Source organism: Carassius auratus, chromosome 22 (assembly GCF_003368295.1).
Source record: "Carassius auratus strain Wakin chromosome 22, ASM336829v1, whole genome shotgun sequence".
Taxonomy (NCBI): Eukaryota; Metazoa; Chordata; class Actinopteri; order Cypriniformes; family Cyprinidae; genus Carassius; species Carassius auratus.
In genome coordinates, this window is record NC_039264.1 from 11,870,240 (window position 1) to 11,886,790 (window position 16,551).

The following is a 16,551-nucleotide window of genomic DNA, read 5'->3' on the forward strand; positions in this document are numbered from 1 at the left end:
ACATATGAGCAAATTGAGGTTTTTGCATCTGAACTCTTCATATTTTATTTTATTTTATTTTATGTACCAGCCTGACTGAGGTTGTTTAGCTGGGTGGCTCTTTGCTTAAGTAGTTGAAATGTAGACAAAAGTCCTCTAAAACCCTTCTAAAACGTTTAATCAATTATTTTCATACATATATATATATATAACAATATATAACAATATATATATATATATATATATATATATATATATATATATATATATATATATATATATATATATATATATATATATATATATATATATATATATTGTTATATATATTGTTATATATATTGTTATATTTATATATACGCACAAAAACATCTATGAGTTCACAGTGTGTTATGGTTAACAGTAGGTGGCGGTAATGCACTGTTCTAACACCGCGAACTGAAAGAAGAAGAAGAAGAGGAAAAATAAGTAGAAGAAGAAGAGGGACGCGTTTCCGCTTTCTTTACCTCCATGCTGATTTGAAAAATATTCAAGTTTGTCTGAATTTATTTTATTAATTTCATCATGTCTATGAAATTAAATTCTCTTTTCAGCGACTCATATGTGGATATAAGCCAGTATAGAGACCAACATTTTAAGGTGAGCAGTGTTTTAGCTTCTGGTAAACATTCTGGCACCTTTTTTGTTTCTTTCACCTCAACACTATTGTTATTTTTTTTTCATTTACAAATTATACAAACTTAATTGTTTATTTGATATATTGTTTGAAAAAGTGTATAGATTATGTTTATAAAAAATACTCCCACATTACTGTTTATCTTTTGTGAAGCAGTCCTTGGATAATTAATATTCAGTATTTATTATATTCATTACTCCAGTCCATTAAGTGTTTAATTGTTTAATTCATACAGTTCCTTTAAAACGGTATGTTAGATACAGACTTCTTCACCAAAACTGCAATAATTGATAAAAAAGTATATGAAAAAAAGGTAATACTGGAAGTATTATTACAATTTAAATAAATGTTTTCCATTACAAAATATTTTGTACTTAATATAATGATTGCTCTAATACATTTATACTACTGTAATAGTGATGCAGTGTCTTTTATACAACTCTTTGATTTTATAATGGAAATCTTCTGTAACATTATACATTTAATGTGTCCTTGCTGAACAAAAGTGTGTTTCATTTAAAAACGAAGCGAGTGTGATCCCTCAACTGTTGCTGATAGAGTCAGATTTGTCGAGCATTGCTCTTTCCTCAGACAGCAGCTTCTGACTGTGCTCTTCTCCGCAGGGCAACCGTTACGAGCAGGAGAAGCTGCTGAAGCAGAGCTGCACGCTGTATGTGGGGAACCTGTCCTTCTACACCACCGAGGAGCAGGTGCACGAGCTCTTCTCCAAGAGCGGAGACGTCAAGAGGATCATCATCGGCCTCGACAAGGTCAAGAAGACGGCCTGCGGCTTCTGTTTCGTCGAGTATCCTTTCAGCTCAGGACCAGCGGCTGTCAAATACTGTCACTGATTCTCTTTCTGCCCATTCAAATTAATCTTGACATTTGTTTGCTGCTGCAACCTCTTAAAGGCACAGTCCTCCAAAAACAAAAACTTTCAATTACTCAATTTTCTATTATTTTACGTGGGGAATTATCTCTTTAGGAAATGCGTCTTTTGCATAATTCCTCATCAGTTTTTGAGAGGAGCATGAATTGAATTTGATATATTAGTTCTTCAGAGTAACTCACATTTGAGTCTCGGCTAAGACTTCTGCTTACAGACTGAGACTAGTGTCAGTTCTTTAACGGCTGATGTGCAGATATTACACTCGCGCTGACGCCGAGCACGCTTTGAGGTTTGTTAATGGCACGCGGCTGGATGACCGGATCATCCGAACGGACTGGGACGCTGGCTTTAAAGAGGGCAGACAGTTCGGCCGGGGCAAGTCAGGTGGCCAGGTGAGTGATGAAGCACACTATCAAATAAATGTGATCAATAATCAGTACATTCATATTTCAGGAACACGTTATTTAAATTGTTTTGTTACTATCAAAACAATCCTAGAAGTATATGATATAATGTCATGATATTACAAGCTTGTTCTTTGTGTTTCCAGGTCAGAGATGAGTACAGGCAGGACTATGACCCCGCCAGAGGGGGTTATGGGAAACTGGTGCAGAAACCTTGAACATATTGACTTCTGACGTTTTTTTTTTTTTTTACATTTGATTAAAAATGTGTATGAACAGTATTTTGACAGGGATGGGGTGCACAGTAACGGATCCAGTTTCCTTTTGTGTGTGTGATATACATATTAGAGTTTAGTGCTTTAGGAAACTCATGTGTAGTCTTTCTTTTTTAATAAAGTGTGTATTATAAAATGCCTTGTAAGACTCCCACTGTTTGTCTTGAGATGAAACCAGCATCTACTGCATGCATCATCTCAAATGTGTTGCCATCTAAGTCTGGTTTGCTGACACAAACTATTACAAAAAATAAAATTAATTGTAATGTCTGGTTGCTGTAACTGGAAATCAGAATACTGTACTGCTTAATAATTAGCACTTATGTAAAAAAACCCTGACATTTTGGCTCCAATCTCGACCAAATCCAATGCTTTATTTCTGTATTACAGTGCACTGCGCAGGTGTTGCCAAGTCCACAGTTTTCCAGCAGAACTGGGTTACTTTTTCCACTGTTGCTGTGGGTCTTTTTTCAGCTTCGTTGGTTGACGTGACCCCACTGTAATGTGACATTTACACCCAGAACATGACTAGTTTTGAGCAGCACTTTAGAGGATTTTGTTGTGAAAACCTGGCAACCCTGTATTGTTCTTTTGTGCATGTGGGTCAGAAGCACAATCGGTTCACATCCCAATTGAGCACTGAGGCTTATAAGTGTGAATGAAGCCTGTGTGTAAAAATAACTGCATTAATTTCAAATAATTGAACTTCAACCCATATGTATATAAAACTATTTTATTACAAAAAAAAAAGATTCTAAACTATTTAGACACGTCTTAGATTTTGATAACAGGGTTGCAAAAATTAACCTTTATTTAACAGCGACCTCTTGAGTTGGACAATCGGCATTTTGTGAAGGTAAAGCGCCTCCTTTCAAACACAAAAACACACACATCACTGGTTACTCAACATGGTTTTCTGTATTTTTAAATAATGATGAAACTAGTAGTCAGAAACGTAGTCTGAGGTTATGATTCGTTGGTTCAAGTAACTAAAAAGACAGTATCGCTCTTGAACGGTGGGTCACTGACAACAGTACAAATCTACTATCCTGATATCATTGTGTACCAAACGGCTTCACAAGGCAGAAAAGATGACTCAAGCACACACACAACCGCAACAAGCAGCATTCTCCTCTCCTGCTCGCATATTTCAACCTGATCTTATTAATCTAAATATCTAGTTTATGTTTCGATTTGGTGTACTGTTTATATGCAAAAATGTGTTGTGGGCGAGATGCGTATCATATGCACACCAGAGACCATTTCTGTTTTTATTTGGGGCACTATTTATACTTATTTTCAGGAGACCTGGCTCCAAATTTAGCTTGGCCTTCAGCATTTGTATTAACCAATGACAGAACGGCAGGTGTTCGAGGATATATTTGTTAAGGTCAGTCTTCACCATTAAAAACAGTATAAATAGAAAAGGCAGAAACCTGCAGCTTTCACCGCGCTGTGCTGATTTAAACATGACCTTTGACTGACTTCAGTTAATGACAGATCTACATGCTACAAAATCCATTCTATCCGCTGATGCATTCTGGGAAGAACAACGGAAAGTGCTCAGAAGTGAGAAATCAGCAGAATGGGCGAGTAATGCTGGAGGTTTACAGCAAGCAGCCTGGTGTTAAACATCAACCCTGCGGCGTTTTCATTAGAAACATCTGGGAACATATTTAGAGGACGATCAAATGTTAACAAAGCAATCTGGTCCAGGACTTTAAGAGTATCGCTAACAAAATCAGACTGTCCAGGTATACTGCTGTTTGACAGTACATTCATGAAACGCTTCCTGCACCTCAACACTTGTGACATGTAGAAACTACAACGTCCTTCAAGTTTCAGGCTGCAAAGCAACAACTACACTCTCTACAAAAAGAAACCTGATAGAAACATGTAATCTCAAGTCTTATGGCTGTGAAATGTAAAATAAAATAAGTAAAAAACAAATCTCCACACGCTTGTGAGGTTTTAAATCTTTGTGGTTGCCGAAAACAGAAACATGTCTCCTTTGCTGAGATCTCTTCCGTTCGTTTCTCTGAGAGTTCGGCTGGAGAAAGGCTTTTCTGAGCCGCCGATGTAGAGGTAAACGTGACCTGTACCCCAGCAGAGCGACAGGAATGATGGGACAGGCTCAAACGCTGGGAAGCTCCAGCTCGGGGTCTCTCCTGTGGTCCAGGGGAGTCTATGTGGTCTTGTGTTGGCTGAGACCGTCGGACAGTCTGCGCTCACACAGCTCTCTGTAGATCCTCTTGCGGACGCGTGGCATGTCCTCTTGAGTGAACAGCAGCGGCTTCATGAACGCCAGGCACTTGCAGTACTGACAAATGAAAAACACGCTCAGTTCTAGCATTTTAGTACACTCTTTTAACTGTACTGCAGGTATTAATCATGGCCACCATAACCACAGTCTTATATTGTGATACCAGTCATTTTATTACAGATATAGACTCGTATTAATCTCGATTTTTCATCTAAACAACAACATTACTTTCTTTGTCATTGGATAACTTGTCATTGGTCAGTGTAAATTTATCCTGGATGTTATATTTGTTCATTTGTGTTAATTTATCATACCATTGCTTTTCGCACTGACAGTCATAATTATGGCGGTGGAGAAAGTAATGTGACTGCATCATCACAACAAGCATTAATAACTAATGCAGAGAACAACTCAAATCAGATATTAAAGCTGTGGTGCAACGGAAGAAGCGACTAATGTTTTCTTTTGTAAATAAATGCATCATATGCTCAGCTCTATCTATGCATTGGTTGTTTGTCTTGTTTTCACTGGTAATCCACTTATGACAATTCATAAGTGACATAAAAAAACCTATATCAATAAAATCTAGATGATTCGTAACCTTCGATTTGTCTGTTTACACTAGTCAACATCTGAAGTGGATCAAAGCTTGACTGACAACTTTGATGACCTTTTTTGATCCACTTCAAATGTCGACTATTATAGACCAATGCATAAAATGCAACAAATTTAATGTAACAGCTTTGGTTCTAAACATTTATCTCATCAGTCTGCCAGAAAAACAGTTATAACACCTCTGTTAAACAACTTAAGTGTCATTCACACTATACATGTGTCTCGGTGTAAAGAGGCCTTTATCTTGTTTGTGAGAGATGGTTCTTGCCCAGTCCTGTCCACTGAGTATCATTATCTAAATCTAAAGCGCTGTGTTTCATCAGTCAGTCCACCCAACCCTACCACACTAACATTTCTCACCTCCAGGAGGAAAACCCCACAGTCATTGTCGTTCTTCTGCTGTGGGATGCTCCTGTTGACCACCATCTTCCAGCCCTTCTGAAAGACGGCTTGTTTCTTCTCCTTGGCTTCTGCCAGGATGTATTTCAGGATGTTCTGTGGATGAGAGGCACACATGTCAGGTCTCTGGAGAGGATGTGAGTCTGAACCCCCCTTCAGAAGCACTCACGTCCACGGCGAACTTGAACAGGATGCCCTGGGAGTCGTAGAAGTTGATGCTTTGCTTGGAGACGTCCACGGTGATGAGCGACCAGTGGATCTCCAGGTGCAGAGGAATCAGGATCAGGGTCTTAGAAAACAGATCGACCTGAGCGAACGTGGACAGACGGGACACGTTAGGCACTCTGTGTACTCTGTACAGTGCCTCTATTCGTTAAAATAAGACACAAACTCCATAGTCTTTAGAAAGATAATAAACAAGGATTTTGAGAGATGTCCTTCTCTTATTTTTCCTTTTACAAAGGAAATCAGTGGGCTACAATGTTGTTTGATTCCTAATCTTCTTTAAACTATCTTCTTGTGTTTTTTCGCAGCACAAAATGTAAATGAGTAAATGATAACAAATTGTATTTTTGAGTGAATCAATGCTTTAATCACCTACTTTTGCTGAGCATGTGTTGAAAAGAACAAAAAGTGGATCTCCATGCAATAAAACAAAAACGCACGAGATGCAAGCTGTTTTCATCTGTGTGTGATGTTTGCATGGCGTGACATTCACCTTTTTGGTCCATCGTCTCACTCCTTCATAACCTTTAGCTACGAACTGTCGGTAAAAGAAACTGTTGAAGAAATGAACCTAGAAAATAACAAGGCGTCAGAAGTTATGAGAGGAATTAATGCAACACTGATTCATTTGCAAGATTTCCAAAAGGAAAGGATGTTTTTAAATGCTGCTTTGATTGAAAGTGTCCACTATGTGAGCTGAGCTTTATACGTTGCTTCACTACGGATATGTTTGCCCCCAAAATATTGATCATTCAACTAAATACAGCTTTTGACTGCCTCTTTTGCAATAAATGTACGGTAAGTAATATATCCCACACTCAGTTGTGTGAATCCCTGATATTGAGAGCAGTGTTTGCCGTTGGATGCCACTGATGCTTTTACCTTATGGTTTGTAGCTTCCATGATCAGTTCTCCATACATGTTAATCACCTGGAAACACACACACACACACACACATCAAATCCTGCCTGGTGTCCGTCTACATGCGTGTACTGCTGGAGCTCAGAGAGGCCTTACCTGATCATTGACCCAGTTTTGGTCATCAAGGGTTGAAAGGTCATCTAAGGTCAAAGTGTGCTTGTTGTAGGTCACTTTGAAGAAATGCATAGGAGCACAGGCCAGACCAGCCCTGTACTTGGCCACTTCTTTTGTTATCAGCTTCATCCTGTAGCAGAATACACACAATATAAAGAGCAAACCAAAATGGAAACACAAATTCAGTTTTCTTTGAATTGTTAGTGGTTTATCTAACACATCTAATGTAATCCAGCATGAGAGATGGCTAGTTTTAAACACATCAAATCACCTTTCACTCAGACCGTTTTCTAAAATTGTCAAGTTCAACCATATAATCCTTTTGCCAAAGTCACATTTAATTTTAAGGGGTCCTTATTACATGTTATGTGTATTTACTATTACAATAACAATAACTTATGCATAATTACATGCAAGTAACCCTGAGACAAGCCCTAATCTGAACCCGAACCATATAATAATTCAGTTCAATTCAACTTTATTGTCATTGCATGTGTAAGGTACAAGGCAATGAAATGCAGCTAAATTAGCATTACTCAGTACTTTACAAGAACACCTTAAAATAAAGTGGTACCAAAAACTGTTACAAAATGTAGGGGTTGGTATGATTTTTTAAATATTTTTGAAAGAAGTGTCTTCTGCTAACCAAGGCTTAATTTGAACAAAAATATTAGTGCTGTCAAATGATTAATCACATCGAAAATAAAAGTTTTTGTTTACATAATATATATATATATATATATATATGTGTGTGTGTGTGTGTACTCTGTATATTTATTAGGTGTATATAAATACAAACACATGCATGTATATATATTGAAAATATTAACATGCATATATTTATATTCATACAATTCATATTATTTATAAATGTTTTTAATATGTAAACTAATTCTGTCAAACGATTAATCGTGATTAATTGCATCAAAAATAAGTTTTTGTGTACATTATAAATGTATGTGTACTGTGTATATTTTTATGTATATACAGTATAAATACACACACTGTATATATTTTGAAAAATATTTACGTTTATACAAATATTATATTATTATATTCTTACATTTTATATTATATATAAATCTATTTAATATATAAACATAACATATTTTTCTTAAATACATGTGTTTGTATTTACAAATACATAGTAAAAATAAAGTATTCACAAATATGTAAACAAAACTTTTCTTTTGAATGTGATTAATCGCGATTAATCGTTTGACAGCACTGGTCAAAACTCATAAAATGTGACATTTATTCTGACCTCCAGAGGTCTTTCTGAAGCTCATGCTTCTCCTTTCACTTGATTTAGTGCCAGACTTGTAGAAAAGCATGATTGAGTGAGGATTAAACTTGCCTGTCGTTTAGATCTGACTGAAACGTCTTGTTCAGGTGATCGAGGACGTCTGTCTCACTCAGCGGAGTGAAGCTACCGTATTTCCCGTAGAACTGCTCCAGGAAGTCTGGAAGATGAACACATGCACACACACTCATTAACAGACATCAGAGAAGAGACACCAGAAGCTGTCGGACTCATGCAGACTCTACCGTGAATGCTCTCGATGATGCCCTCGGTGGTGAACTCAGCCGGAGGCAGTGGAGCGGGCTGTCCCGTGTCCTCCGTGGAGTCGCTCCTGTGCTCCTCAGCGAGGGATCTGCAGTAGTGATGGTCCCAGGAAGCGCTCAGACCGGGCGGCGCGGTCTCCATTGCATCCGGCTCTGTGTGGGGTTTCTTCATCAAGTCATTGCGTGCGGCAGAGCTGCTCAGCTCTTTGGTGTCGCTGTTCTCCAAGCCGTTCACCAGGACGGTGCTCTCCCTCCCTCTCTCAGTCTGGGACAGCTCTGGCTTCTCTTTAGGAGACGGAGCCTCGTCCATCTCTGAAGCGGCGTCTGCTTCCAGAGTCACCACCTCCTGCTCTTCCTCCGCCGCCGTGGAGCTCACCACCTCCTCCTCCGCCGCCACTTCTTCTTCTTCTTCATGGCTCAGCATCTCTTTCTTCCTGCGGCCGCGTTTCTTGGACACCTGCGGGTGTCCCGGCGCGAGGGGCTTGCCGTGGGGCCCGCAGCAGTCGCACGTCTTCGGCACCCGTTTCCTCCTGGAGCGTCCATTCTCAGGCATCTCGCCCGGTTCTGCCCTAACGGAGCTGTTTGCTGCCGGGACCCTCATCGAGAACCCTACCCCATTCCTCCCGGGAGCCTCTCCACCCGTTCTGGGCTTCTAGCAGCACTCCTCCATCCACGTGCAGGCGCTGGATCTCGGAAACGGGATTCTGTGGATGTACTTTTCTAATCTGGGCACTGACAAATATCTATTAAAGGGAGAAAGAGTAAAACGGATTATGTGATTTTAGATTACATTCGCAGAAATAGCATTAAAAGTATGGTGTGGGTAACAGCTATTGATCACAGCTGCATTAAGAATAGTGTTTTTTAAAAATTACACATATACATATACATACATACATATATATATATATATATATATATATACACATAAGTTTATAATATATATACACAAGTTTTTGAACAATAAGATTATTTATGTTTTTTTTTCTTTTTCTGCTCACCGAGCATGCATTTATTGGATCCAATTACGGCAAAAACAATAAAATGTAATTATAATTAATTTCCGTGATCAAATCTGTATTTTCAGCATCATTCCTCCAGTCTTCAGTATCACATGATCTTCAGATTGTATCATTCTAATATGAGAACTGCTGCTAAAGAAACATTTATTTATTTTATTATTCTTATTATAATTATAATTATGTTTCAGGTTTCTTTGATGAGTAGAAAGTTCAGAAGTACAGCATTTATCTGAAATAGAAATCATTTGTAAAATCGTAAATGTCTTCATCATCACTTTTGATCAATTCAAAGCATCCTTGCTAAATAAAAGTGTTCATTTCTATCATTTCTTTACCAAAATATTCATTCATATTTGAATGCTATAGTGAGTGTATAATGTTACAGAAACATTTTATTTAAGATAAATGCTGATCTTTATATTCATCAGAGAATCCTGAAACAAATAACAATGGGAAATGTTTCTTGAGCAGTAAATCATCATATTCAAATTATTTCTGTAGATCATGTGACTCTGAAGACTGGAGGAATGATGCTGAAAATGCAGTCCTGATCACAGAAATACATTATGTTTTAAAATATATTCACATAGAAAACAGTTATTTTAAATAGTTCATTTATTTCACAATATTACTGCTTTTGGATCAAATAAATGCAGGCTTGATGAGCAGAAGAGACTTCTTTAAAAACAATATTAAAAATCTTACTGTTCAAAACCTTTTCACTGATAGTGTGGACCCACATACGCTTTCATTTTCACAGTTTCAACACACACAAGTGTGTCTAACTCTTGTCTAACATTGAATAAGATATTTATTATGCTTAGATTATGTGTTAATGTGGCTGCTCAGTCGGCTGCACGTTTTCTGATGAAGAAATGTCAAGCTTATTTGTTGATATTTCTAATAATAGCAATCGCATTGTATTTTGAAGGAGGCTTCTAGCGTACAGAACCATTCTCATCATACTCATATAACACTGTATTTATTTATTGTAATCAAATTTAGTACATCAACATGTTAAGAGCACGGGTTAATGAGCATATCATATATCATACAGAAGGATATATAACTATAAAGGAATATTATAAAGGTGTACCATGGTATTTATATGATTCAAGCTACTTCAGTGAACAGCGAGGTATATGTTTGACGTTACTACTACAACGGATCGCAGACATCATCCGGAAATCAGACAGATTTACTTATGAATATGAGACAAATATGACTGAATTAAAACATGAATCCATACAACACTAAGGCACTCAGGGGAGCTTTGAGCACAAATTATCTGAAGGGGGATAGTGATAATCAGATCGTCAAATGATCTAAAGAGATCATTTATTTAACAATAAAACACAACACAAACCCCAGCTGGTCAAGCCCTCGCGCACAAAGAGCGCGGGGATCTCTGATTTACAGCCTCACCGTGTGTCGGTCTCAGGTACGAGGTGAGCAGGACCTCTGAGGCTGTGCGAATAAAGTCCGATCAATATTGCACTGATATCGATATCGATAAAAGTGAGGGTTTTCTGGCGTTGTTGTGGTCGCAGAACGAGCGCGGCGCATGTCGATGACGTCACACACCCAAGCGTTTTGGCGGCATCTAGCGGAAGGGAGATCTTTTATTATTATTATTATTATATTTTTGTTGTTGTTGTTGCCAATTTCGTATGTACAATGTCTTTGTTTTCCCCATTTTTTTAATTATAAATTTCATGATATTTAAATATTATACTTTTTTTGTTGGCTTTATATTTTGAGTCTTACCCTTCAAAAGTAACATATTCTATATATTCATAAATTCAAGACTTGCTTTTTCTTCTTCTAAATATAACAGTCTGATAACAAAAAGCAGTGAGACCGAATTCTGCCTGTGCTGTCCTTCATTTATTGACGTTGTTGTGTTTGCGTGACTGCGCAGCTTACAGAAAACGTTCACAGAACTTTGGTTAACATTCTGACAATTCTTCTGATCAAACGTTCTTCCAGGAATGTTAATAGAACGTGTTCTCAAACATACATGGGTTTTAATCACTGATATATATGTTCTATATTAAAGATCAATGGTTTTAATTACTTGCCAGAAATGTTATGCAATGCACGTTTTATGTATTAAGTATTTTTATGCTTTTGTTTTATAAACTTTACTATATTTCAAGCATTCCCATCATGTTTGCAAAATAATAAAATTGAAAATGTATTTAATGTTTTCTGTAATGTTCACACATATAAGAAAAACGTTTTAATAGGCTATATATATATATATATATATATATATATATATATATATATATATATATATATATATGAAAACATTAGCAACACAAGAGTCTAAATCTAAGTATATATTCTAAGTCTATGAATGTTATTGATGATATTTAGTTTATATTCTCTTGATGAACATATATATTCAGAAACGAAAAGTGTGGAGCTTCATTTAGCCTAGTGTGTATTAGTAATGACAACAAACCATAGATAATACATCAAATTCAATATTTACAAAAACTGTATGCTGTATTGTACAAAGATACATCTTTCAAAATGGCTTCATGAAAACATGTGGCTAATTAAAGCAGCAGTATCCCAGCTCATGTGTTGTTTGTGTGCCGTAAAGACAGACGGAGAGCTAAAACAGAGAATCTGATCTAGCCTGATATAACTGATACAGTATAAGGCACTGACTTACACTCTTTCTGCTCCAGATGAATCAATTACATTCACAATAAATAAAATCAGACATGCTGTGGTTCAGAAATAACCCTGTTCAACTGAAGTTATCTCAGATTAATTCCACACAGGGTTGATAACCAGGTTAAAGATGTAGTGTTGAAATATATTACATTACTTGCTCAATTAAACACATTTATATTAGGCATTATTCATGAAACATGAGCAGAACGGATTTCTGTGTGAATTGTTCGTAAAGTGAATGTTGCTGATCATGAGTTTGATTCTCAAGGAAGAAACATGATCAAAATATATGTATATGATGTTGATGTATGCATATCCGGAAAAAAGGTGTCTCCTAAATTAATAAAAGTAATCTAAAATAAGGCTAATTTACCCAAGAATAAAAAGTATAGTGTTTTTGAACCATACTATAGTAAAGCACTTGAATTGATGTGTTGTGGTAATTCTATAGTTGCTATGGTAACATAAAAACAATAGTAATACAGTATAAACAAATTACTTTAACCAATAGTTTTCTACAACTATAGGGCATATTATACTACAATACACTACAGTTTACGGTAGTAAAAACTGAAGTACACTCCAGTATTTATTACAGTTTATCAGTTCACTACAGTATGCTGTAGCATTCATTAACTAAGTGTTGTAAATACTATCTTATATAAATAATAACAGACTTTACTATAGTATGGTTCAGAACACTGTAGTATTTACTATGAGTTACTATAGTATGTGGGGTTTCACAAGCTTTTAGGACATTCATTCTGCTTGTGTTTCATGAATGATGCCCATTGAGTAAAAGCACATTAAACTTCTGTAAGAAAAACAAATGCTAATAAAATAATGTGGCGCATAACTATATGCAACTACATACTAAATACATCAGTGCTACTCGTTTTTACATAACAAAAGCATAGTTAGGTTATTCAACATTCCTATATTACAGTACACCGATCTAAAGCCTTCACTTCTGTGTTGTTTTCTTCTGTGATCACGCTGGTCTGGTGCCAGTGCTCTCGTCCCGTTACAACAGACCCGGTCTCTCTGACGGTGAAGAGTGCTTTACATTCAGTCCTTTAACACACACACCTGTCCAAATGAGGAACAACACAAGCACCGTATCATATATGAGTGGCTTGATTCCTCACTCCTTTCCTCCAGCTGTAAAAAAAGTAAAAAACATTATTAGCCATCGCTACAGTGAGCTGCTGCATAGAATCAACACTCAGACATCATCTCAAAAGACATATGAACTGCTTCATGTATGGTACTTTTAGCTTGAAAGTAGGGCTGTTTGTTTCTGTCACATGAGGGGAAAAGGAGATTTTATAAACATTATATAAATGGATACAATGTCAAGTTTGTAGAATGATAATAGCCCTGGTATAATAGCCCTGAAGTGCATGTACAGCTGGAGTCCAGTCTCTGAGGCGTCTGCAGGTGTGTGATCTGTACCTCACAGGAGTGTGCCGTTCAGGTGAGGGGTGTGGAGGGTCTTAGACACCGAGGGTCCGTGTCCTGCTCCGGACAGGACCTGCACCTGGACTCTGTACTCGCTCTGGGGCTGGAGTGCATCTACAGTCAGGGAGCGCTGATCCTGCGGGACAGGCTCATGGTCAGTGTGTTTCGAGTGCTGCTGTGTTGTGTTATGGGTCAGTCAGACCGGTGCGGGACTCACGGGGGGCAGGATGTGTGTTTGGGAGACGAGCGTGCCGTTGGTGCTGCTGCGGGACACTTTGACCCAGGAGAGCTGGAATCCGGTGATGGGGGTCTGTCCCGTGCTCTCTGGAGACACCTGCCAGCTGAAGACGGCCTGCACCGAGCCGTTCACCGGCTGAAACCAGGCTGAGAGCTTCTCCGGCCGCTGCAGGGCTTTCTTAACCTGAGGAGGGCGCTCTGGGACAACACATTGAACAAAATACATCAGTTCTGTCATCTGGGGGAATCTCAGACTGTCTGGATCACATTTCACAACAAACTCAAACATTAAAAAAACATTATATGACTGTTTATATCATAATATGGATATACAATCTTCAGAATCTACTTTTTACCTAGCAATTTTGACTTGTGTCATAATTATGACTTATCCCATTTATGTCACAGTTTTGATTTTTATCAGTTCTATATGTATTTATTTATTTTTTTAATTATTATTTTTTTTTTTTCTTGTAACTGTAAGCCTATTTTAAGGCTATTTTGTAGGATAAAATATATATTTTTAATTCTAGTGTCAAAATAATCACTTTTAAAAATAATCAGAATTACAAATTAGGAGAAAATTGCTGAAAATATGACATTAAAAAGGCCTAATTATGACATACATTAATGTAATGTCCTAATTAGGACATTTTATTAAATAATCTTGACTTTTTATTTCATAATTAGATATTTTTTTATTTCAATTTGGATATACGAGCTTCTAAATGTATTTTTCTATCTCACAATTTTACTTTTTATGTCAATATCCCTTAGTTTTGACTTTATATTTAATAATTTTGATGTTTAATTTCAGAATTATAGACTCATATTTTACATTTTATGACATACTTTTAACTTTTAACAATTTAGATGTTTGTCATTCTCTTTATATATGTATTTATTTATTAATTAAATTATTTTTACTATTATTTTGACTTAAAACTATAACTATATGGCTTTTAACCTTCTTTTAAAATGTACAAAAAAAGGCCTATTTTCAGGGTAATGTTTAGGATAAAGGATTTTTTTTTCAGTCTGATATTTCTGTAATTGAGTAAAAGTGTTTATTTTATTTTTGCTTTGCATTGATGAAAACTGGAATTTAATAATAAAAGAGGCTTAATTTCTTTATGGAGAATATCTTCTCTTTGATTTTGGGATAAAATGTGACATTTCTATGAGATTCACCCAGCGGATTAAAGCTTTTATGCTCGGTATAATCTTACCATCTCTTGCACAGGCAGCAGGTTTTTTCCGTCGGCCCATCAGTGATGAGCAAAGTGGGGTGGTAACAGAGGTCATGACCTCTGACCTTTGCTCTTGTCCCGTTATGGGCTTCACTGCCACACGGTACTTACAGGCAAACAGCAGGCCAGTAATCACGAAATGTGTTCCCTGAGGAGCAGAAGCGGCACAGATGATGCTCAGTAGAACAGTACACTGTCTGTGGCTAAGAATGCAACGAGAGAGTGCATGAGAAGTGCTCTGTGGAACATGAATCAGATTCACCATAATGATATCACACACTTCTATTGTGTGTCCGCTGCCACTGATGACAGATCATGTGTGGAAATACAGCGCTCTTGGGCAGTGCTGCCATTATCTCTTACACTGTTCAGCGAACAAAGAAATCAGGTGCAGGAGCAAGTCAATCTGAGGGGTAACTTCAAGGGTCACATGCAGGTTTGACAGTGACAATGAAACGTAAGTCGATACGATGCTTGTGAGGCATTAAACAGATAGTCCACAGCTTTCTGGCATCATTTATTCACCTTTCCAAACATAGTTTTTCGATTTTTAGGGTATCAAACTACTGTACTTGCCATACAAAAACCACCATCAACATTTTTTCCCCGTTTGTTTAGACATCTGTACTTTATCAGTGTATTATACTTTGGCAAATTTCACTACAATTTCAACATTTCGCTACATTCCTGAGCACAGTATCATACGTTTTACTCCACCGTGTTTCATAATAAATCACACTGTCGCTGAAAGAAACCTGAGACACAAAAACGAGGTCTGATTCATGAACGAGCTGATTCATTTCAATGAGATTGCACTGAAGGATAGTATATTTTATTCTTTTGATTTGTTTGCACACTTTTATTAAAAACACATTGTCCTGAGATGCTTATTAGAAGTAAAATATATTAAGTTATACAGGTTATTATGAGTAAAAACATGTTTTTAAATGTCTAATTTTGAGAGTGTATGTTATGGTAATAAAATAAAATGTTGGTTTATATGTAGATTGATACATATCCCATGTCTTCAACTAAACAAATCTCCCTTATTGTAGGATTAATTATATCAAATTGCTAAATAAATAAATATGGTTCATCAATCATTACTTTTTATTTTTAATATCTACGTACATAAAAAATATATTTTTTTAAAGAAAAATCACTTCTTAGTATCTGTACTTTGTCCATCACTGGATTCTCACATGTACGTGAACTTAAAATAAATAAATAAATAAATAAACTGGCCCTTCTTGGCAAGAAAGTATAGTGTAAACCATTGAGACACACCTGAACTGTGGCTGTTTTCTCGCCTTTCGTCACGTTATGGGCACAAACTTCAGGAAACCATCTCAGAATAAATGAACTGGAATCCTTCTGGCTTTCTAGAGGAAGAAACAAGACAGGATGTTGTAGGTAATGTTTTCCTGTTTCTGAGGCACAATGCACACATTTTGCCCCGAGCCCCTTGCTCCGTACGCAGGCAACATGACATCTTCCTCCGAACCCGCGTCAGGTCGCCAACCCCCTTCATCTGTTTCTGATTTCACACTCATACCGGCATTAT

The 16,551-nt window shown here is 36.9% G+C and overlaps 3 protein-coding genes across 4 annotated transcripts in view; 1 reads left to right on the forward strand and 2 right to left on the reverse strand.

Moving 5' to 3' along the window:
- Positions 1-434: 434 nt before the first annotated feature.
- ncbp2 (nuclear cap binding protein subunit 2) lies at positions 435-2,362 on the forward strand. The gene is made up of 4 exons (XM_026197755.1): positions 435-618; positions 1,279-1,460; positions 1,798-1,936; positions 2,095-2,362. Exons 1-4 carry the CDS (start codon positions 544-546, stop codon positions 2,164-2,166), a joined length of 468 nt encoding a protein of 155 aa, XP_026053540.1. The 5' UTR covers positions 435-543; the 3' UTR covers positions 2,167-2,362.
- A 654-nt stretch (positions 2,363-3,016) lies between these two features.
- On the reverse strand, positions 3,017-10,985 carry LOC113039713 (sentrin-specific protease 5-like). The gene is made up of 9 exons (XM_026197754.1): positions 10,774-10,985; positions 8,309-9,069; positions 8,118-8,223; positions 6,743-6,890; positions 6,608-6,655; positions 6,219-6,296; positions 5,670-5,807; positions 5,462-5,596; positions 3,017-4,543 (listed from the first exon to the last, which is right to left on the reverse strand). Exons 2-9 carry the CDS (start codon positions 8,925-8,927, stop codon positions 4,409-4,411), a joined length of 1,407 nt encoding a protein of 468 aa, XP_026053539.1. The 5' UTR covers positions 8,928-9,069; positions 10,774-10,985; the 3' UTR covers positions 3,017-4,408.
- Positions 10,986-11,822: 837 nt separating this feature from the next.
- anos1b (anosmin 1b) overlaps positions 11,823-16,551 on the reverse strand; it is a 61,285-nt gene continuing 56,556 nt past the window's right edge. For both annotated transcript variants that reach the window (XM_026197753.1, XM_026197752.1), the window contains exons 10-14: positions 16,275-16,369; positions 14,967-15,135; positions 13,718-13,935; positions 13,495-13,636; positions 11,823-13,200 (exon numbers count right to left, since the gene is read on the reverse strand). In XM_026197753.1, the coding sequence (XP_026053538.1) occupies positions 13,496-13,636; positions 13,718-13,935; positions 14,967-15,135; positions 16,275-16,369 (623 nt within the window). In that variant the 3' untranslated portion in view covers positions 11,823-13,200; position 13,495. The remainder of the gene's footprint in view (positions 13,201-13,494; positions 13,637-13,717; positions 13,936-14,966; positions 15,136-16,274; positions 16,370-16,551) is intronic.

What these genes read in the sequence shown, in the direction of transcription:
- ncbp2 (XM_026197755.1), top strand. Translation starts at nt 544, where the DNA reads ATGTCTATGAAATTAAATTCTCTTTTCAGCGACTCATATGTGGATATA. An exon ending in TGCGGCTTCTGTTTCGTCGA is followed by an intron (nt 1,461 to 1,797) that starts GTATCCTTTCAG and finishes GCTGATGTGCAG; the next exon opens with ATATTACACTCGCGCTGACG. An exon ending in GGGGCAAGTCAGGTGGCCAG is followed by an intron (nt 1,937 to 2,094) that starts GTGAGTGATGAA and finishes TTGTGTTTCCAG; the next exon opens with GTCAGAGATGAGTACAGGCA.
- LOC113039713 (XM_026197754.1), bottom strand. Translation starts at nt 8,927, where the DNA reads ATGAGGGTCCCGGCAGCAAACAGCTCCGTTAGGGCAGAACCGGGCGAG. An exon ending in CAGTCAGATCTAAACGACAG is followed by an intron (nt 6,891 to 8,117) that starts GCAAGTTTAATC and finishes ATTCTGCTACAG; the next exon opens with GATGAAGCTGATAACAAAAG. An exon ending in TGGAAGCTACAAACCATAAG is followed by an intron (nt 6,297 to 6,607) that starts GTAAAAGCATCA and finishes GTTATTTTCTAG; the next exon opens with GTTCATTTCTTCAACAGTTT.